Source organism: Homalodisca vitripennis, chromosome 8 (assembly GCF_021130785.1).
Source record: "Homalodisca vitripennis isolate AUS2020 chromosome 8, UT_GWSS_2.1, whole genome shotgun sequence".
Classification (NCBI taxonomy): Eukaryota; Metazoa; Arthropoda; class Insecta; order Hemiptera; family Cicadellidae; genus Homalodisca; species Homalodisca vitripennis.
In genome coordinates this window covers 57,877,155-57,900,781 of record NC_060214.1, presented here as the reverse complement: position 1 = coordinate 57,900,781, position 23,627 = coordinate 57,877,155, and the positions used below count along the sequence as shown (strand labels likewise).

The window sequence follows — 23,627 nt, the reverse complement described above, 5'->3', positions numbered from 1 at the left end:
TACGCGTGAAGCTTTACGAAACCTTCATCCGATCACCACCTCCTAGTCCTGACTATCCTTCCTTCAGCCAGGTGTGCCTTGCGTAACACTATTTATCCGTCTATCCGTCTGTTTGTCTGTTTGTCAGTCGCTGTTTCACCACTGGCAGCAAGAACGTGTAATTTGGTTCGTCAGGCGACCGCCGCGCCGCGCCACTCCGCCTTGCCTTTCCCGACCCCGGTCATTACGTGACGCAACGAGGGCAAACAACCACCGAAAAGGAAATGTCAAATAAGTGTTGATCAACTGTTACACCTGCCAGTAAAAACTGCTCTTTGGCGTCGGTCAACCAAAATTGCTTCACACATCTGTATGGTAACGGTGGTTAATTTTTCTGTATTTCTTTATTCTAAATTGATCTAAAATGCACTCGTATAACATATTATGATCGTTCAGATTTCTGTTCCATACCATCGGTTTTGTCACCAATGCCTTTAACGTGATGCAGAAATTATGTACGGTAGCGCATTATTGTGAGCGCGGATGGTCGAGCGGTCTACGAAGTCGGACTTTGAATTCAAGAGATAGCTCAGGTTCAGATCACTTCTATGGCCGTAGATCTTTATCGGTACCGTTGATTTTGTACTCTGTAGACTCTTCCCCACATTCTGTTTGATAAGATACTCAAACGGCCCAGTCACCTTTTAGAAAGGACAGATTTAAACTTAAAAGGGGATGGCCTTTCCTTAAAAAAAATAACTGATGATGTTGAATAATCAAACGACATCATTATTTTGTTGTTGTTCCTTAGAAAAATGTGTCGTATTTTTACATTTTTAAATGTTGCAAAGTGTGAATAAAATTTAAAACCAGAAATTGTCATTACAGTAATGTTGCCAGATTTCTCTAGAGTTGAAAGGGTTGTGTTCCTTCGTGCAGTAAAGTGTTTTAAGCATTTGTTAAAAACGTTGATATCTTTATACATACGCAAGGTTTTATTTTGAAATTGAATATCTTACGGGTGAATAAATTCCAGATTGAAGATAGAAGAAATGTAGTTTATGGCAGAATGAAGTTCCTTCTCCTAGATCAAGCTGTAAATTCTTTTTACATTGCGAAGAACGTAAACGAAATCTTAAATGGAAGGAGCATATAGGAAGGTATTCTATGAAAGAAGAATTGAATGGCCGAGCGTTAATGTCACAATTTAAATTTTTAAGGGGCATTTTTTAGCCTATAGGATTGTTACTAAAGTCGTCCGTTATTGTGTCTTCTGTGTATATTAGTTCTACGTAGAACTCAAATAATAAAATAAAACTCCTACTTAATTAATTTTTTTTATATTTTCAATTAATTAAAATGTAAATAGATAAGGTTTCTCAGTAATTTCACCCAAAGCGAAATTCGATTGATCAAGACAAAGTGATCCCGTGCATAAAATCATGTTTAACTACACTGCAGGAATCAAAATACATGTTTAAAGGGACTCAAAATACAAATTAAAGTATCCATCACAGTAAATTTACACTTATGATGTAAAAATATTCCAATTTTTAAATACACCAGTTTTCAGTTTTGGCTTTTACTAGATAATATGATGTATCTGGAAATTTTATCACGTAACAAGGGTTGCTTTAAACAAATATTGCTATCATTAAAATGTAATTGGTCGGAAATCTGGATGGATTCTTCATAAGCCATAATATGATGTAGCTTTTGCAGAGACAAATTGTTCTATTGAACGTAATTTTATTTGATAAATTGGCCAATAGGAATTCCAAAATCTTTTGCCCATCTGGAATAGTATTGTAAAAATATGTGTCACCTCTTCAATAATTAAGTGTTCTAAAGTAAGTGTCTTTAATTTATTCATTACATTAGTGAAATAAAATTAAAATTAAAGATGTTTGGGATGTTACTGTTTTTCCACAGAAGCTGTAAAAAATGAACAAGCCTTTTCTGATCACAACCATTCTGTTACCACTGCCCCACAGAACCAGCGCGGCGGCAAGCATTGTTATCAGTGTTGTAAACAAGTTATAGCGCTATAAATCAAACCACATACCGTAGAATATTAACTCGCCGTGCCACCGCCAGTCAAGGCCGTTTGCGGATTTAATTTCCAGAACGATCTAATTCTTAGGCTCCAGTGCACAAGAGGTCAGAATCATTAGCGAGTCTGCTGTCAGTCATTGGGTAATCAGTGTCAGACCGAACTCGAGGGTTTTCGATTCTTCCTTCCTTGTTCATTGAAAAGGTATTTTGTGAATATTAGATTCCAATTAATAAAATCTTCTATGTATTTAACTCTTTAGGGGATTCCAAACAACTTCAAACTTTCAAATGTGTAATAGAACAATTGATAATGAAACTAAATTAATTCCTCCTTTGTGATAATGCTAAAAAAAGTGACAAAATGTTACACTAGTTTTGCCACAAATCGAAGGAAATAACACATCTACGTTCAAGTTCACAAGTAAATTGGTAACTTTATAATGATTAAGTGGTGATAAATTATTAAGATTACACAAATTATGGATTAAGTATTTTCCATTTTATTTTATCTATTTCATAGTCTTAATTCTTAGTTTCAAGAATTAAAACTTTCATCTTAGTTTTCTTGTTCAATATGCGTCATACTTTTTAAAATGTGTTTTTATTGTTTAATTGTTTCCAAAATTAGCATTTTAGTGAAAAACGATTCGACTATAGCTACGTTATGTGCAGTGAGTGAACATTATAATACAGTATAATACACTATTGATTGCTTATTTAATACCTTCGAAGCTCGATCAGTAATGCTGATTGTTCTCCAGAATTCCATAGTTTACGCTGCAGGACGTTGTCCACTGTTGTACATGACCTCTTTCTTCACTGGAGCATTTAATGACATCAAGCTTAGATGTCAAAATTCTACCTTTTGAAATACCTTAACAGTTTTACATGTTAGAATTTAAATTCTAAATATTGACTACCTCCAAGTCTAAACCACAATAAGATTAGTATTTAGAATCTTCAATATTCAAGTAAAATTATTATGCTAAAGTGAATTGTTTTCCAACATTAAACCCAGTATAATTAAGTAGCTTGTTTGTTTTTTTTTTTTTTTATTTGTAAAAAACGGTCCGGAATCAATGAAGATTACAAAAATGTGGGTGATTCCAACACATATTAGCAAACCCCAAATCATATTCTCTCACCAAAAATACTAGGAGTAAGAAAGCAAGAACAGCACGAAACTAAATCACTGTAAAGAAATATAATACAGTATAAAAAGTAAGAAAGGAAAATATCGTAGAAGTTATTAACAAGACTATTAATACCGTATATCAGACCGTAAATAATGTGTCTACAAAGGCGTTCTACTTCTGTAAATTGCCATAACGAGTATTTATGTTCATAGACTGGATATTGAAACTTCAGAGCATTGTAACTTGCACTAAACAAGCTCTAACAAACTTGTCAATTAAGTATATATTTGTATACCCATATTACTAGGAATACTGTTAATGATAATATTCCTCGAATTTGCAACGTAATTTAATTACTTACTTACTTCTTCCTAGAATATACTACATGTATATACCTAATATTCATCAGCTGTCGAATTGTTGTTTATCCTTCATCCCGCAAACTTTTCTATAATAACTTGGTCAATAATAAACTTCAAGTAATTATTTGTAGTAGTAAACCCTTAATCTGATAATATTACCTTAATTACTTATTTCATTATTACTGTACTTGCTACTCAATATATTTATGATATTATCTTACTTCTTATTAAGATGGTGTAGTGCAAGCGATGTTCAAGTATGATTGATACAATCAATATAACTAATAGACATATGAAATTCGTAGTAAACCAATTACATCATTAACAGCCATACTCATTGTATATTTCATAATCCTGATTTGTCATTACAAAGAAATATAAAACTTATTGTTTTCTGTATAAAGGTACATAACAAACAACATTCGGGTCTCGTATACAATCTGGTCCAACAATAACGTAGCCAACAAAACATTTGGGGGTAGGAGGGCAGCCAACTGATATTTTCACGTAGTGGACAGAGAGTAAGGCCCCATTTTGTTCCTTAAAAAGTTCTTGGCCCGTTTCTTTGTTGAGCAGTACATGTTAGTAATACTGAACTATTTAAATAATAATAATAGTTTATTAAAAAAGTAAATGGAAAAATTGAAAATGTGGGGGATCCGGACCCCTTGGACCCCCTCGCTGGCTACGTCCTTGTCGTGCATCAAGTTGGTAATACATGATTTATCACATATATATATATATATATATATATATATATATATATATATATATATATATATATGAATAGTTACTACTATTGCTAAAGCTCATGACAAAAAAAATTATCATTCAAGTTCAAAGATAACCAAAGCCATGACTTTAATGAATTGTTTGTTTCAGACACATATCTCTCACTCGAACCTGGAGGGGAGCAGGTGTTCCGGGGTGTGTTCCGAGTAGTGCAGGGAGACAAGTACTCTTCTGGTCTCTCAGACCCGTCCACTGAGCTCTTCAAGAGAGTGTCCAGAGACTACAGAGAGGGCCTCAACCTCATCTATAGGAGGAGTTCCTTCAGATACCCTTTCCTCAAGTCGGAGGTACTCGCTTTCGACGGGTAGGTCAACATCATTGTTTGTTTGAGCAACTAAGATTGTAATTGTATTTAGGAACCATGGGAAATCCGGAGATGATCGTGAGTGATTAGAGAGTTTTCTTTCACTTACTTATTTAAAAGTTACTATTTATCTGTTTTGTCAAAAACATAGTATTTGGAAATATTTATAGACAATTGGAAATCTTTTTTTTACAGACTTAGATCGGTATTTCGGGAGTGCCGATGTCCGAGCGGTCTAAGACGTTGGACTTTAGGTCTGAGTTAGAGACAGCATAGGTTCAAATCCAGTCGTGACCTTTGCACTTTTTATCAGTACCATCGAACTTGTACTGTGTCGACTCTCCTCCTTATTCTGTTTGATAATATCCTCTCACAGGCCAGCGATCCATATGGGGCAAAGTAAGGCTTTAAAGGGAATTGGCCTCTCCTTTAAAAGGTTTATTTAAAAGTGTTTAAAATGCTGAATGCTAAATTTATCGTAATGAAATCGCAACCATTTTTGTTTAAAAAAAATACTTATAAGGTGTCACAGTTTATGAGATTAATTCGTATTCCATATTTTTAATTATTAGCGGAAACGCTCACAATAGAATCTTAGAGCCGTTTCCTGTGATAAGAACAGTTACAAATCACATGATTGTTGTGTATTGTATTCTCTTATATCAGGTTTATTTTAACTGTTACCTATATATAATTATTTTTCTCAGAGAAGAAAACAGAACTGACATGAATTAAACTACAGAGAATTAGAACTAGAAAAATTAAAATATTAGTAAAACATAACATAATTACATTTCGATTGGTATAAGATAAAACAGAAGTTTGCCGGTGATAAAACCGGTAAAGGTACTTTGAGTGACGTTTTTTTATGATTGAGATACTTATAAACGACTACGTTGTCATAATGGGAGACAACAGACACTTCCAAGGTCCATTGTTTCCGATGGCTGAGAACTTACAATACTAATTAGTATACATAGGGATCGAATTAAACAATCAACCTAGCTCTATATATTAAACATATGAAATTTAATACAGTACTTTATTGATTCACTTGCAATAGTTAAAATAAACTAAACTACACCACTTTCGTGGAACACTTTTTGTTTTACACAAATTTAATTTTATATCTCGTTATGAGTGGTTTTGGTGCTTTTAAAAAGAGAAAAACTTTACTACATACAGTAGTATCATATTATGTAGTAAAGGTATGAAAGATACTCGAAAATCTCTAAAATGTATGAAGCTACAACCTTCGTCATAAAATCAGCCAAAATTCTGAAAGCTATTCTCTAACTAGAAGAGAACCTCCCTATGTGTCGTGTGTGATACGATCATGAAGTACTGACAACACATTAAGAGTGCCCCTAAAATTAATCTTTGGAAGCGTTGTCTCACATTACATTCAAAGGGAATACAGAGTAGACAGGATTTTTTCAAAAGAAGTTTTACTTTATCACTGGGGAAATTTATTTACTATTTCCTTCACAATGCCAACATAAAATGACGACTATAAAATAAAAATGTTCATATCATTTGTCTCTAAACAAATATCAATTAATTCAAGACATAGCGTACCAGCTCAGCGGTGGTAAAATACTACTGTATTCGCAAAAACGGCTGTAGTATATTTAAATCAATTACCTATTAATACGGCACGCAATTGTCATTAAATAAAGTCACACGTTTCTCCCTTAAATCACTCTCGACCAAGATTTATTTTTCTACCCATTAACCTATTTTGAAGAAATTCACATTTTTTGGGGGATGGGATTTGACACATCTGTGGAGTAGGTACGTGAGGAGTCAATTAAAAAGACTACTGTTTGACGAAGCTGTATTTCGAAGAAATGTGCGTGAATCTGTGTGCAACACCTAATGAATACCACCTTCTCAATTGCTGCTTGAGTGTTATTCACTTTAATTTTCCAGAGATGAAAACTCCGACCTGACGGTCCATTTTAACCTCTTCTTTGACCCGCGGCGGTACGAGATCCCTGCGGAAGAGTTAAGGAACATACTGGCGCGACAGAGCCAGAGCGTATACCTCGCCAACCGCACCATCGACGTTGAGAGCATCCTGATATATGAAGTCTCTCCCAGTGGCCCGTCAAGCCAGAGTCCGTCAACGCACTCCACTACTCTTGCAACTCCCACGACAACGCCTACTCCCCGTACCTGCTCACCCCTCCAGCTCTCCTATTGCTCCGGAGTGCAACACAACACCACCAGCTACCCCAACATCGTCGGCCACCGCAGCCTTCAGGAGGTCATAGATGACGTAATTGCATTCAGGTAAGTAAAACAAATAAATTTGTTATTGCATTATTAACTTGCACATACAAGTCAATGTTTGAGCTAGAAGTTTGTACTATGACAAGAAATTGTGCAAACAATCTCAGAATGACATATTGCTTGGCTGAAGTAGTGTCTCTTAAGTGTGTTCAAACTTTGCTAATAGATCCTTATTGGAACATCTTCTTTGAGAGTACATGTTTGGAATAGTTTGTTACTAGTACGTTCAAAGTTAAACATCTAGTTATTTTTGCTATACTTGAATATTGAGAATGCCTTCATCAAAAAAGAATATGATATCAATTAATTTGCCTTTTTTCATGAAAAATGTATGCCATACTCTTAGTGTACGTAGGTCAAGAATTTTTTGCTGATGTAGCCTATTTAAAAGGTTCTATAAATCACTCTAATGCCTAGTATTAAATTTTCAATAGTTATTATTACAACACTATAAATGTACTCTGTAAAATTGTGCATTTATATTTGTAAGGAATATTTATAAATTCAAACTTTTTGGAAATCATCTAAACTTGTAACTCGAGAAGGCCTGTCTTAAGTTAAGCATATCTGTAATATGCTATTAGTTATTTTATTTTTTTCCTTTAAAACATTTATATATGTGTGTGTGTGTGTGTGTGTGTGTGTGTGTGTTTGCAAATTAGATATTTGTTCGATTTTAATATTATTGAACATTTAAAGATGCTTTTAAACTGTAACTTTCAAGAAAAAATACATAAATTATTTTTTATCTTTCAAATAAAAGAATTAAAATATAAAAATGATTTTCAGATCTTATTGGGGGTTCTGTATTTTTAAAAGTTTGTTTTTAGTTATAAGTACATTTAAAAAATATTGTTTGGTTTGTTATATTTTTACCCAAATTCAGTAAATATTTTATTACATTTTCAATCAGTTTTTGGCAATGCCGAACCATGAATAAGCAGGAAAAGAGGAATGTCCATGTTAATATTTTATTCATAAATGTGCAAGAGAGAAATATTTATAAGAAACAGAGTTGCTTTGACGTCCTTTCCAGTTCATCAGAAGCCCACGATCCAGCACCTAAACAAAACTATTAAATGTATTATTAGTTACAGTACAGTTATTTCACCATAAATTATTCATAAGAGCTTATTATTTTGCTAAGCCTCAAAACAACAAAAATCAGTAGTAGTGCAATCTGACGGACATGTGTCAACTCCATGCCCACTACTTCTAAAACGTTCAATTAATACATATTATGTGTTTGATAAGTTATACAGTTGGAGAAGAGATTAGATAGCAGATATCTGAACGAAGTATTAATTATTATTAATATCACTGAACAATGTCAAATATCCGAAACATCCTCTCCAAACAGTAGCCTAAACTTTCTTAATTTATTCATTTGTATTAATTGTATTTTCTTTTCTTATATTTGCAATTTCAAACATTACTCGAATGGTTCTTGTTACAATACATTAATTAGTAGTGTTATATATAGACTTATTACAATAAACATAATTGCACAATTTATGTCACAAACATAGTTCTCAATATATTAGGCTAAATATAAATATAGACCTGTAAATCACGCCATTATTAGTATAATAAAAACAATATAAAGATCGTAAAATCGATCTATATAAGAGCGTAATAATTAATAATAATGGCAAGGGTGTATAAATATTTATACCTTAAAATTAATTTAATAAATAGTTATCCAACGAAAAACGTTAAATTGTGATCAACGTTCATTTTGGTGTAGTTAACGACTAGAGTCCATAGATGGATAATACATTTGCACAGTCATGCCAATTAGTTAAATTAGTCTTGCAATCACTTAAATTAAAAGGACACAGGTTTCGCACATTATTAAAACCCATATTTAAATGAAATTAATTCATTTAGTTTGTTCTTAAATATTGTGTTTAAGGTTCAAATACATTTACAATTATGTGCATTGACGCCTAAATTAAACCATATATTTTTGGTGTAGAAAACAAATCTAGCTAGCATTGTTAAACTGACAACCGACAATTCGAATTCAGCGCCAAACAACCAGTGAACCATAAATCACGATAATGAAACCACAACAATAGAGAAAGCGTGCATAACATAATTACCCTAGTCATCTCGCCGAGGCTTACGATAATACAAACATCATTTTGTTGGAAACGCTCGGTTGCGGTTGAACAGACAATTACCGCTGCAGACAAATCGCGCTCAAATGTTTAACCTACTTTGAGAGCTGAGGCCAGTCCAATTCCACTGTCCCAAACACATTTCGAGCACCTGTTCTTAGATAAGAGTGAGTCCACTGGACCTCTGTGTTTTAAAAGTAGAATGTAAAATTATAGCCCTCTGTTTTTAACTTAGCTGTTAAGCCAAGACTAGTTCAGTTCCACTGTTCCAGTGGTGTTTCTGGATATCTACTCTTTAGAGGATTGTATAATCAATGAATATCATCGATCTTTTGTTGGTTGAAGACTGAACTGCCGGCTTCTGGCTTAGTTTCCTGCGCTATCCACAGTTCTTGCATTCTAAGCAAACTTTATTCGATGAGAATGAGAATGTCGGATATGACCAACTTAGTTGCTATTGAATATACAAGTTACGTCAATAATATACAAATTAAATCTTAGTAGTCTGTTTTCTAAAGATTCCCAATTTCCTTGTTCCAGTAGACGTTCTAAACGCATTTTCTTCGGCAAGAAATAGTCATCGTTGGACGTTTAATCGCTTAGGCCACAGCTCTTTAAAGAGCCGGCTATACTTTCAGCTATATCTCGATTTGAGCCCTATACGGTAATGCAAAACCTCAAACACTGTTATCCTTTTATTTGTTGTCGTATAATTTTAAAAATATAATTAATATGCTTTCAAAGGCTTCTAGTTATTTCCGATATTTTTACTGATTACTTAGAAAGAATGTCTTAATCTAGTGTTTATTTCATCATTGAAAATTCAAAAGTTAACATTCTACAAGAAAACTCATTATTAATATTAATCGCATCTTTAACTAAAAATATCTTAAAATTCTATAACCTAAATGTTTCAAAGTGTTTAAAACTAAACATTGTTCTTATGGAGTAGAGATATTTTACGAATACTCGTCTCGTAACAGTGGATAGGATGTATTTTTACTAATTACATGCAAGAGACGAGGGCACGAGAATTTCGCATGTCGGCGGACTGTATTATCGCCTCAACTGTTTAGATGAACTTACTCCGATTCCATTGAAATGCCAGGTCAGAACTATATCTAGAAATCCACTTAGAATTTACTTTTTTTCCGAATATGAATACGTAAAACGATGATATATGTGTTAATGACACTCAGTCGACGAATTTACACGCCAAATGATGCAAAGTATTGAGATAACCTGCCAAGGCTGTCGTTGTCCTGAAGTAAGTAGCATTGCCTGATATTCTCATCTGTTCACCATGCACTGACAGTGCTGAATCAGTTCTTGTCAAAACGCAGATATCTACTTTTAACTTTGAAATTGTGGTCGATTAAAAATCCATGTATAGGTTTCTTTAGTGCAGTATCTCGTATGAATATATTTTGGTGAAAGAAGTTTATTGTCAGAACTGTGGGAAAAGAGATGCTCCATCCACCCATCATCCCACGTATGGAAGTTGGGTGAATTGTCCAACTATTCGGGTGTGATGAATAGTTTCCTTCCTATTATTCCTTTCCTCATATTTTCATCCGGTCCCCTTTTTATGTCCGCTTACGTTTCTGTTAATGTTCCAAGAACAAACTCTAACTGCTCAGTTTAGACCAGTACCACTACTCTAGAATGAGCTTTTAGCACCTGTTCCTCGAGGAGAGGCAGTCGTTAATGGATATCAACTGTCGAATGCTGCTAAATAGACAATTATAGTATTGTGTCTCGGTATTTAACCTACTTGCTGAGAAGACGCCATTCAATTTCCTTTGTTCTAGTAGCACTGCTGAGCACTTATTCTTCAAGAGTGAATCATCCTCGGACCTCAACGACCACCGATCGAATACGAAACGGGCAATCTTTTCCTCAAGGAGAAGTCGTTCATTAATGGATATCAACTCTTGGATGCAACTGAATAGGCAATTACTTACAGTACTGTGTCTCGGTATTTAACCTACTTGCTGAGAAGAGACCAGTGCATTTCCTTTGCTCTTCAGTGCATTTCCTTTGCTCTAGTAGCACTGCTGAGCACTTGTTCTTCAATAGTGAATCATCCTTGGACCTCTACGACCACGATCGAATACGACATAGTCAATCTTTTCCTCAAGGAGAGTCAGTCATTAATGGATATCAACTCCTGGATGAATAGGCAATTAATTACAGTACTGTGCCTCGGTATTTAACCTACTTGCTGAGAAGAGATCAGTGAATATCCTTTGTTCTAGTAACAAAGCTGAGCACTTGTTCCTCAAGAGTGAATCATCCTCGGACCTCAACGACCGCCGATCGAGTACGACACGGGCAATCCTCGCGGTCACGATTGCCTTTCACCTATCTCAGCTCGGCGCCACGCCACGCCGCATTCTCTTGTTTTGCCTTGGCTCACGTGAAATGCCACCTACATCACTTTACAATTTGCACGCCGACTGCCTAAATATCACGTTGTATGTTCCCGGTGCTCCTTCTGCATTACAAAATCGTATTGCCTCACTTTGCAAACGTTTCTTGCAGATGTATTAGGTGAAGATTTCTGACGTTGAAGGCTCATCCAGACTCTAAGATTCAATAAAGAAAACTGAATAAGAACATTTATGGCCTATTCATGATTAGTTCAAATTTATATTTCATCAAGGTTTTTAATAGATTTGGACATAACATAATTATACAAAAATTATATACGGTACGTTATGACTTCTAAAGAACAACTGAGACGTTACTATTTAAAATACTGTAATAAATTTATGATATAATATAAAAATTAATTTTCAATACCAAAATTAATACCATTGTCTATAAACACAGATACATTCTTTAAGAATATAAGTAAAACCAACGCTACTCGTATTTTCTTCATACTACTTAACATCAAGAATACAGTTGAGGGAACCCTCATAATAGAGATATAAAATTTAAATATTTGAAGTTACAGACTTACATAAGATCTATACGAACTAGTACTGTGTCACTCGAGGGACTTGATATTAAATAAACAAAAACTTGCCAAATTTCTTATTTTATAAGAAAACAAGAAATATTAGTCTTTCAATTAAGAGAAAAGAACAATGTTTAGGCATTGTACTTTAGTCTTTTATGGACTAAATAATTAATACCCTTTGAAGTTAGTTACATACAGCCGTTGTTAAGTAACAAATCAATAAAATCCACACATATACTACCTATCAACTACTAATACAGCATAATATAACTCCTGCACAAAAAGAATTTGTTATTGAAAATAATTACATTAATGACCATTTATCTCGGGAAAGTCGAATTATATACCGATGAGGAACCACTACTAAAAATGCAAAATAATTCACAAATCCAAAAAACAATATTTTTTGAACTGCTGTCTACTAACATAAATAAGAACGCATAAATTTCATCATGATTATCTAGTAAAGTAGGACTTCAAAACCAATCTCATATATGTGTAATGCACTTACCTGATAACAATAGTTAATCGTTTGATAAGACAAAGAATGGTGTCTTAGTCTTAAACTACTACATTCTTATAAACATGGCGAGAAGAAACGAAAGCACGAGTTCCCAACTTAATAATTAAATGAAGTAACCCATTAAAGTTGTTTCTCGCAGTTAGTAACTTTTCTTTCGTCAGTAGTTGCTCGATCAAGCCGAAGTTAAAATAAACTTTGTTATTTCCTACTTAGGCATACAGTATTCCTTATATATCTCTAAGTGTAGTTTATAATGTGTTTGTGCCGGTTTACATAATTTCTCTGAGGTGCAGTAAACGTATAAACCTATGGTCTGTTTTAGTTCTATCTCAAGAAATGAAAATGTATTCATCTATTTTTTCTCAAACTTCTATATCAGAAAAATGTATGATTGCAGGGAGCTAGTAGACGCTGAGTGTTACAGGCTAGCTTATCAGTTCGTCTGTCACGTGCTGCAGCCCCCCTGTGAGCCTCCTTCTGTCTCAGGGCGACCTGCCACGGTGGTCCGCCCCTGCCGAGATTTCTGCCTGGACTTCTGGTCTGGCTGCGGTGCTCGTCTTCCCCTCAGGTTTCAAGATGCTCTGGACTGTTCTCGGTTCTTAGAGTACAGCACCATCGGAGAAGCATGCATTCCAAAACCAGGTATGAACGATAAAATTTGAAAATAATCTTAAAATTATTTTTAAAATTAAAATAGCAAAAGTTACTAACACTTTTATTTTTATTTACACATTTAGTATGGTTTCGAATTTTGTAAGACAATTTGCAAAACACTTTGTCTGTGTTGGATTAAATAACAAGACGTTAATGAGCGCTTTAGAAATGTAATGACAGCGTAAAAATTAAGCGTTTGATTGCTTTACATCAAATCTCCTCTTTTCGATTCGGGCATTAGCCAAAGTATTTGATCATATATGATCAACATTATCCTCACAAAAAAATTAAGAATAATACAATACAAATTGTGTAGTGTATAACTATCAAACGTATTCATTTGCAGCTGGACTAGTAAACCCGTGCGGTTTCATTTCTGACTAGACTAGTATACACTAAGTGTACACCTTCCAGTTGGATCTGCACTTACTAAAATAAAAACCTATGTGTCTCTGAGCAACCCTATGGATTTCTTGGAGCGGGACATCACTACCCGAAAGTACTGCCATGTAGGAGTAAAAGGGTTGATTGATAAATCTAGTTTACTGTGGAGGATAACTACTTCTATATTAACGCTGTTGTTAGTCTAAAAGTGAGTGAGTACCGCCACCTGCCTGGAAGAGAAGAGGCTAGAATAAAGTTGGCTTCACCTTCTTCCAAGGTGACATAACTGTGACATAGTGCCCACTATCCTTCCTCATGGGATCTCGACAGGAGGCGGCCCTTACTCCCCAAAACTATATCTCTTGAATATCCTGTCACTAAAGAAGCAAACGCTGATTCCCTTTTAGGACTAAGTCGAATGAGGGATTTCCTCAGCTTCTTGTCCTAAGAGAATAAAAAGATGTGTGGTAGAAACTAATCTGGGTACAAACACTGTTGTGGTCACTTATATTTGGGCGATGCATGAGTGTCTCTATATTTAATTGATTCTTTAAATGCCAAATGTTATGTCTAGAGAACTGAGGGACTTGTTCCACCCAATTTATTTTGACTAATAGAATATGACAGAACTTTAGACTCTAATTTTTACATTAGTGGTGAAACGTACACCTTGATCGGAGGGTAAAGAATATTTTATTCGAAAACATTTTACCATAGAAAAATTTTTCCGCTTGTTTTGTTATAAATCACTTAGGTAAAACTCCTTCTAAAATGTAGAATAGTTTTGCAACATTCATAACTTAAGTATCGTCTCAAAATAGTTTTTATTTCTACACATCTTCAAGTGTTTCGAGAGTTAGTTGAACAAATTTTGCCTCCTGTTGGCTAGTTTCCTTTAAAAGAAAATTGACCTATGCATAGAGAAAGCATATTTTTTGGATGTTTTGGTATCATAGCTGTTATTGTCACCATGCAGTCGGGGTTCTGGACAATTTTGTGAAGCATATTTAGTAGATGTTGATCGAGACACTTGGTAACACAGACTGCAGGTAGCAGTGAAGTAAATGTCTAAGAATTTTACACTAATGCTACATTCTTCATATAAATAATTTCGAATCTTATGTTATTTTGTCATCAGGCCTTTTTTTAAGTTTTCAAATGTTTTGATGGCGTTTGAATACGTTTTCGTGTTTTTAGGTCTCAATTAATTATAAGAGTTCAATTATTGTCTGGCAGAGTTGTGGTGGTACAGTCAAGTTCAATGTTTGGTCAGCATCTGTGGGTTATCGCTCTCATTCTGTCTGAGGGCGAGAATATGGGTTATTGTTCTGGCTCAGAATCATGATTTTTTCATGGAATCTTAATATGAGAGGAACTCAATACTTTCTTGGCTGTTTCAAATTCCGTCATTTCAGGAGCCTAACTGAAGATATTTTTGTTTTAATTTCTTAACAGTCTCCTGCCTTCTATGCCTCACTTTTTTTTAAGTAGACAGTAATGTATAGCCGAGTGCTGGTTTTTAAAGCGAGAATACCAGATAACGGTGTAAATACTGTGCATACTACAGTGTCCATATTGCTATGCTCGACTGATATGGGTTAAGGATTTGATATACCGGTACTAGCTAGTTTAACCCTTGAGAGTACCACATTACGGTGTAAATACTGTGCATACTGCTGTGTCTATACACTATAGTCTGTTACGGATTAGTCTCTATATCTAAAGTCTCCGTCTAATAATAACCACCCTTGGTAACAATTCTCACCAATATATCTCTTTATTATATAACTCCTTGTGTGTCATAGGATGCAAGGAAAGTCTGAAGTTAAGAGATCTGACGTCCCGGCTGTGTGATGGCGTGCCCGACTGTGCTGATCTGTCAGACGAGCTGACCTGTCGCTACTGTCGCCCTGGACACATTCTCTGTGCTAACAGCCCGACATGTATTCCAGCTCACAAGCGCTGTAACGGTCACTTCGACTGTCCTGATCACAGCGACGAGAAGGCCTGCTGTAGGTATCGTTCTCGGCGATCTTAAATTAAGATCTATATTTTAATGTATTACAGTTTCTTTTTACTAAGCTATGACAACGGAACAAAATAAGCAAACTCATTTCTATTACTTACAGCTCCATATAACAATTTCATACGAACAGGAATTAGTTTGGAAAATTGAAATTTGTATGTCCAAGTTTAGCCACCAAAGTCAGAACATCAAGCTTTTATGTGCAATGGTAATGTGCTTAAAGATACTTTGTTCACCAAATACTTCTTCTAAAAGTTATTTTGGATAAACATCAAAATTAAATGAAAACTGAGAAAGATAGATAAGAGACATTCACTTATGACACGGTGCAAAGTGTCCCATACCTATTTGGACAAAGATATACGACGTTATTGCTCAGGTCAAGACAAACATACGAGTATGTCACCATACACAGCTGTCGTTTATTCGGTTTTTGTATTGTTGGCTATTCACTGAGAACCTCAATGTGGGTCATGTTTGTTCACAGTAAATCTGCTCTAAATCCTTTATTTATTATTCGATGAAAATAACTTTGGTGTCATTAGATTTTTGATAAATCCTCTGAAAACTGTTATTCTTGTAATTTTTAATAAAAATTGCAGGTTCTTAATATATTTAAAGTTAAAAGTTTTAATAGCCACTATTTTGAAAATGCTAAATAATTTAATTATATTTTTTTTAGTAACTGGCCTTGTCATCATAAACATTTTAGCCAAATATGGTATTATTTAACTTGTTGGCTTGTAAAATATTAACTCCTTTACATAAAAGAACACACATACAGACTAAACTAAGCATCGGAGAACCATGTTCATATTATGGTAAAATATGTTTGTATTGACCTGAGCAATAACGTGTTATAACTTTGTCCAGAAAGTTACGGGATGTCCTGCATAAGCTCTTTTGAAGCTAAGAAAAATATCGATTTATTTGTGTGTGTATATATAATTAAACGGGTTTATAATTAAAGAGTAGAAAAATATCCTATCAAAAGACATTATACATAAATATTCTGATTTTAATGATTATGACTCTAAACGATTTTATCTTTCATTGATATAATAAGGAAAGTGTTTGAGATACGTAAAATAAATTCAATGTACCGTAGTCATTGTAAGGTTTTTATGTGTGATATTTGAAATAGTTATCGAACATTACATTCATATTTTTTATTCAGTATTGTATATTGGGATAGAATTTTTTTCTTATTGGCTAACCTGTTATATGTCACAACTGATCTGTTGCTACGCAACGTGTAAACATAAACTAGAATCACAACAGAAAGGGTTGACACATAAGTAGGTTATGTTTTGTTGTGTTACTGAAATCCTTTCATACACTAGCCCTAATTTGAGTTTTGGTTATGTGATTAAGTTTCATGCCTTTCTATTTTATTTTGTGGTTGTAAATATTAGTAGTGTTAGTAGTTACGTGCTTAGCTATTGTGTGTAGTAGTTACAATGACTGACAATTTGCGATCTCACGGGAGTGATATTGTAAGTAGCATATATGTAAGTAGAAAAAGTGTAAATAAATTTCAAATAAAATTGTGTAAATATTTCTTGGTAAATTTAACTATATTGAAATTTTTTATCGATCCTACAATCATTTGTTTACCGGTACATCCATAATGTGAATATTTATTTTAAGTTTCTTGCAGTGTAAGAGTCAGTTGCTTTATCACTTGTTGTGAAGTACAATAATTATGCGTATTTATACAAAATGTGTCGTAAAAAATTTATTTATGAGAGAAATAACACAAAATTTTGTATGGTTGTTCCTTTCCAAATTTACAATATAATAAAATAGCTTCCCACGGTAAAATTATTTTTCCTTTTTTAGTTACCGTATTTACAAAAAAATAAAAAAAATGTTATGTATATTAAAACATTTTTTTTTTTTTTTATTTTAAATTTCTTAAAACTACATCTATGTATATATTTTTTGTTGATAGTATATTTCTATACGAGTAATTTGGTGCAACTTTTAGGTCATTGTCTAATTTTTATGAAAAGTTATAAATTTTAATCTAAGAGACTGCAAAATCGCCAATTTTAGCCTGGCACTTTTGACTAGTCACAAGCGGATATGATAATATGTGAAAAAATTTTGCAACATCTCATATTTGGTCCTGGCCCTGAAAGGGTTAAACGGGTTTATAAATTAAAGAGTAGAAAAATATCCTATCAAAAGACATTATACATAAATATTCGGATTTTAATGATTATGACTCTAAAGGATTTTATCTTTCATTGATATATAAGGAAAGTGTTTGAGATACGTAAAATAAATTCAATGTACCGTAGTCATTGCACCGTTACCGAAGGTTTTTATGTGTGATATTTGAAATAGTTATCGAACATTACATTCATATTTTTTATTCAGTATTGTATATTGGGATAGAATTTTTTTTCTTATTGGCTAACCTGTTATATGTCACAACTGATCTGTTGCTACGCAACGTGTAAACAAACTATAATCACAACAGAAAGGGTTGACACATAAGTAGGTTATGTTTTGTTGTGTTATTGAAATCCTTTCATACACTAGCCCTAATTTGAGGTTTGGTTATGTGATTAAGTTTCATGCCTTTCTTTTTTAAATTCGCTTTAGTAGCGTTTATAAGATTCTGTGTGTAGGAAAGCTAAGGAATAATGGCAATTGTAATGTACAATCAGCATGTGGACGAAGTAGGTTTAGAACTTTAAGTTCAAACCAGAAGGTAAGAGTAAACTGATATATACAGTCACAATACTACTGGGTATGTCATTATTTGTAATATACTAAATATAAGAGTGCAGTATAGTAAGCGGTCACTAACACAATAATTGAATCAGAGAACCAAATTATCCATTAGACATAACTAAACTATCAAATTTTAAACATATTCTAACAATAGTTATTTACAATTGATTATTGACAGTTCTTTTTATTAATATTGGATTAACAATATTGTTAAAAAAATTAAAATAACTACATGATGAACTGCTATGTTTGTTACATTTAATATATGCTTAGGCTATAGCATCTGGAAATAGTTTTATTCATCATTATTACTTTTTTATACATAGGCCCTAAAAACAACTAAACAATACTGTAATATGAAATACCTGTAATGTAATTCAGTTCGACATTTTGGTTCCTGCAGTTTCGGTAATAAATAACAATCAAGTATTCAATTGTGGTGCTGATTGGGCAGAGTACGATAAGCAGACCTGGTGTATTATATCGACTAGTATAATTATTGATATAATATTCATATATTATTAAATAGTCAATACCAACATACCTATAGTCATAGTAACAATCATGTTTGGAATTTTTTTTTTTATAATTTTATTTACAATCTGTTCAGATATTCTAGAACAATAAGTAAATTAGATAAAATAATAAATTAACACGAGTTAGACTATCCAGCGATAGAGCTAACACAAATTTAAATAATTAATTTAATATTACATAGTGACAATCTCATGAATAATAAATGAATCATAATGATCAAACAAGCAATTTGAAACACTGATAAATAATAACAATATGATAGTATCATTTTTTGTAACAGAAAATAGGAAAGTTGCAGAACAATGTGGCAACTTTCCTATTTTTTTTTTTTTTAATGGTTTTTTTTTAAGCAATTTCATGAAATTTTCTAAAATTAACTCATTTTGAATTCAACAAAATTTATATAAAAAAGTAAAATGTCACTATTACTATCTAAAAAAGTGTTATATAAATTAATTATTTTTCAAATCAATTAATCAGTATTGTTTGGTTACATCAATGGTTTAATTTAGTTAACCTGTGTTAGAATGCAAAAAATTACGGCGATCGGAGCGGTAGTCGCTGTTCTTAAGATTTGCCTATCATTTGTCAATATCAATTTAAAAAACTGGATCCACTTATCGTACTCTACTCCAAAATTCTGTTCGACATTTTGGTTTCTGTATTTTAGATAATAATAAATATTGATTTCAATTGTGATGGCGGCCGCTTATTAAACTTCAGCCAAATATAGTGCTACTTGAGTTAGTTGCATGTAGATTTTGTAGCCAGAAGCCTGATATAGATTACCTAAGAAAAATGAGTTATCCCCAGGTTTCTATGCACAATAGTAAATATACAACATATATTTTGCTCTTTGACTCCTTCCCATTAGAGGTACCATAACTCCCCTTTTTTAAATGTGTTTTTTTTAATGTTTATAGGCCTTATTTAGTAAACCAACCAAATATTTTTCAATCCCCAAACTGTGGGAGAGTGAAAAACCCCCACCAAACAACATGAAAAATGGAGTGAGGGTGCAAGTAAAGTCCTTTCTGTTTACATATCCATCACCATGGATTTAAGGCTTCATAATTTCCACGTGTGTACATTTTAACCCTCCTAATACAGTAGGTATACTAAAAAGTTTCCGAAGAACTTGTTCCTCAATTACTTCCTACACCGTTGATGGAAAATGTATCTAGTTATGAGCCCTGCCAATTATTTTATTCGGTACGTTTCACATTTTTGCATGCAGTACCATGCATTTGCAGACATCAACGTATTCCGTAATACATGATTGGATTCCAGGATCCCCAAAAAATTTTAGGAAGATTTCCATTTGCTTCCTCGGTAAAAGAGCACCACTATGTGTATCTGTTTCATTTAAGAACATTGTGACTAAAACTTCAATGCTTTCACTGTTAAACATTAATAACTTTGAACTTTGTTATTTCCTGATCAACAGAATACTGTTTCTGCTGACATAAATGTAAAAATGCAGCCATGTTGGAAGGTTATCATTGAACAAATAAACAGCTAGCATGCCCTAGACCAGACTTAACAATTTCATTACAGTTGCATACCTCAAATGTTAGAAATTTCATTTTATCAACTTCTTTTCCAAGCACTAACTAAGGCGCCTGGAACAGTTTAGATACAATTATACGGTACATAATTAAAGCTAGCCCATTTTAATCAACAAATCTTATAAAACCTTAGTCCAAGCAAGTGCAAGATTTTATTCACTTACCCAATATACAGGGTGTACATAAAGTCCTGCACTGGTATAATATTTTCTGAACGATAACAGATAAATAAACAAGATTTGGTACATCAATACTACACCTAAAAAATCTACTTTTTGAGGGAAATATCAGTTTTCTGTAATATCATGGGGACGTCCCGCAAGGAGTCAGAAGGAAATCTTAAATAGGAGCATAGGTCAATATGGACATCATTTTAAAGGGCTTATCTAGCAGAGTTTAATGCCGCAAACCGCACTCAAAAAGATTGATCCAGTACAAAATGGCGGCTGTTCAAAGATTTTACATGGTTACATTTTATTAGTAGCCATAACCCCAGTAAAGCAAAACTGCAACCAAACAAATACTGTAGCTAACTACTACATTATGCTTGTCAATTGTACAGAAGTGAATTATGACATTAGTTATCCTCAAGGGTTACAAATTTGGTCCTAATATATTGATAACGGGGAAAACCTGATAACAGTAACAATTAGAAATCTCAGCGACCTATGACGATCGGAAACACTTCCTGTTTTCATAAAGTGTTGAACGGTTCTTCCTACAGTTGTTCTAGAAATTGGCTGCCTCTCGTGAAAGTAGTCATTAAATAAATGGCATGCTTCCTCGTGCGATCGTCTGTTATTTCCCCAACCAACCATCATAAGAAATGTAATACGTTCACGTTCGTCAAGCGACATAGTGTAGTTGAAGAACTACAAGCAATACGACAAACTCTTTTGTACTAAAGCGCACTGATAAAATGGATGGACAGCACTACTAAAACAAGAAAACTAGAATAGCCTACTATGAATAGACTGGCTAATAGGAAAGTCCTAACTGCGACCCAAAGATAAGAGATTTCTAATTGTTACTGTTATCAGGTTTTCCCCGTTATCAATATATTAGGACCAAATTTGTAACCCTTGAGGATAACTAATGTTATAATTCACTTCTGTACAATTGACAAGCATAATGTAGTAGTTAGCTACAGTATTTGTTTGGTTGCAGTTTTGCTTTACTGGGGTTATGGCTACTAATAAAATGTAACCATGTAAAATCTTTGAACAGCCGCCATTTTGTACTGGATCAATCTTTTTGAGTGCGGTTTGCGGCATTAAACTCTGCTAGATAAGCCCTTTAAAATGATGTCCATATTGACCTATGCTCCTATTTAAGATTTCCTTCTGACTCCTTGCGGGACGTCCCCATGATATTACAGAAAACTGATATTTCCCTCAAAAAGTAGATTTTTAGGTGTAGTATTGATGTACCAAATCTTGTTTATTTATCTGTTATCGTTCAGAAAATATTATACCCGTGCAGGACTTTATGTACACCCTGTATGTAAAAGTTACGCTGTACTTTTTCTTACTTATGTCTATTATGTACCGTGTAGATCAGTTTTAATGTTATTGACCAGTTTATAAAGCCAAAAACAAACAGTTATGTGTTAAGAAATTGAATTTTCCTGATGGTTTTAAGACATATATGCTTTGTACAGTGGCATTGTCGCCCAGTGTTGCCGGATTGCCAGCTCTACCCAGTGCACACCCAGGCCACACCCGCACGTCAGGACATGTTGTCTTCAATGAGAAAGGCTCTCTTGGCAAGCTGTGCGTGGACAATCTCAACACTTCAGGGGTCAACAACTCTGCCGTGCTCCGCAATGTTGCCACCTCCCTCTGCCGAACTCTGCTATTCCAGTAGGTATCAAAAATCCATCTTTTAGAAGGTCTCAATATCATGATCACATTAGCAAAGAATTTTCTTTCCACATAAATATGTTTTGAGAAATCATCCCCATGCGATAGATACCCGTGCAGAGTTGGTTTTAATAATAAGCAGTATATTTAAGGTAACTGCTATAATTAGGGTAGAAGTATGCAACATCTTGTGTCATGTAACATACTTTGCTGAGGTTGCATGTAACAAAATTTCAAGTACCTATATCGCTTATCTCATTCTTGAGATGTTCTGCAGACAGGCAAACAAATAGACAATCATGCATAAAAGAAATTTCTACATCCCCCAGGCAGGCAAAGAAATTTTGCCAGCCTACTGAGTAATAAGCTTCAATGACGCAAAAATAAATTCCATGGATGAACATAAATCATCATAGTACTTATTTCCGTCTATGAAGAAATAAATTTACAAGAAACTTTAAAGTCTATTGAATAAATCTTTTTTGAGATATCTTACATATAAATAGACTACATGCTCCATTTTAATGAATGGATACCGAATGTACATACCTTAACCAACAAGAACTACACCGACTACTGGAGACTCAGTCCTGATGCCATATTTGTGTAGAGCAAGATATTAATAAGTGCTGTGATGCAGTTATTATGTTTTTGAAAACTTAAAACACCATTCTCAAAAATCTAAAAGACAGATTAACCGCAACCAAAAACTTAAACCTATGGATTACAGCAGACCTAATTAGTGCGATTCGAAAGCAAGTCAAATTAAGTAAGACATTAAAAAAGCAATCCTTTAATACTATATCAAAAAATTATTATAACTATTCCAGTAACAATCTTTCTAGTGAACTCAAATTAATGATAAACCATTATTACAGAGAGCAAGTTTTAAAAGCATTGAACAATTCTAAACTGTTCCGGGAGATGATTAGCGAAACATGTGTTGCATTAGAAGTAAAGCTGCTTTTCCTGTTCAAAATTTTGCCTCAGTGGCAGACACTGTGGGTGGGTAACGGGTTAGGAGGACCGTTTTTGTCGCTTTTTCAATAATTTCTTTTCACAAGTAGGGCTGAGTTTGATGAATAAGTCACTACAGCCTGTCGGCCCGCCCCTTGTATTGAAATGAAATGATTTTATTAGCCCAATAGAACATTACAATGTTATAAGGCTCGTCAAGAAATAATAACACTAAATACTAAATAACAATAAAAAAAAAAAAAAATACTAACTACAACACAAGTAACATATAGCTAATACTAGGTGGTATGATATTTCACATCTTAATTATTTTCTGGTGAATTCGGACGAAAATCG

The 23,627-nt window shown here is 33.7% G+C and overlaps 1 protein-coding gene across 3 annotated transcripts in view; it reads left to right on the top strand.

Moving 5' to 3' along the window:
• Nucleotides 1–23,627, top strand: part of LOC124367624 (atrial natriuretic peptide-converting enzyme) — a 141,207-nt gene that overhangs the window by 95,704 nt on the left and 21,876 nt on the right. For all 3 annotated transcript variants that reach the window (XM_046824594.1, XM_046824595.1, XM_046824596.1), the window contains 5 exons: nucleotides 4,415–4,628; nucleotides 6,561–6,923; nucleotides 12,935–13,179; nucleotides 15,381–15,587; nucleotides 22,112–22,313. In XM_046824594.1, coding sequence (XP_046680550.1) covers nucleotides 4,415–4,628; nucleotides 6,561–6,923; nucleotides 12,935–13,179; nucleotides 15,381–15,587; nucleotides 22,112–22,313 — 1,231 coding nt within the window. The remainder of the gene's footprint in view (nucleotides 1–4,414; nucleotides 4,629–6,560; nucleotides 6,924–12,934; nucleotides 13,180–15,380; nucleotides 15,588–22,111; nucleotides 22,314–23,627) is intronic.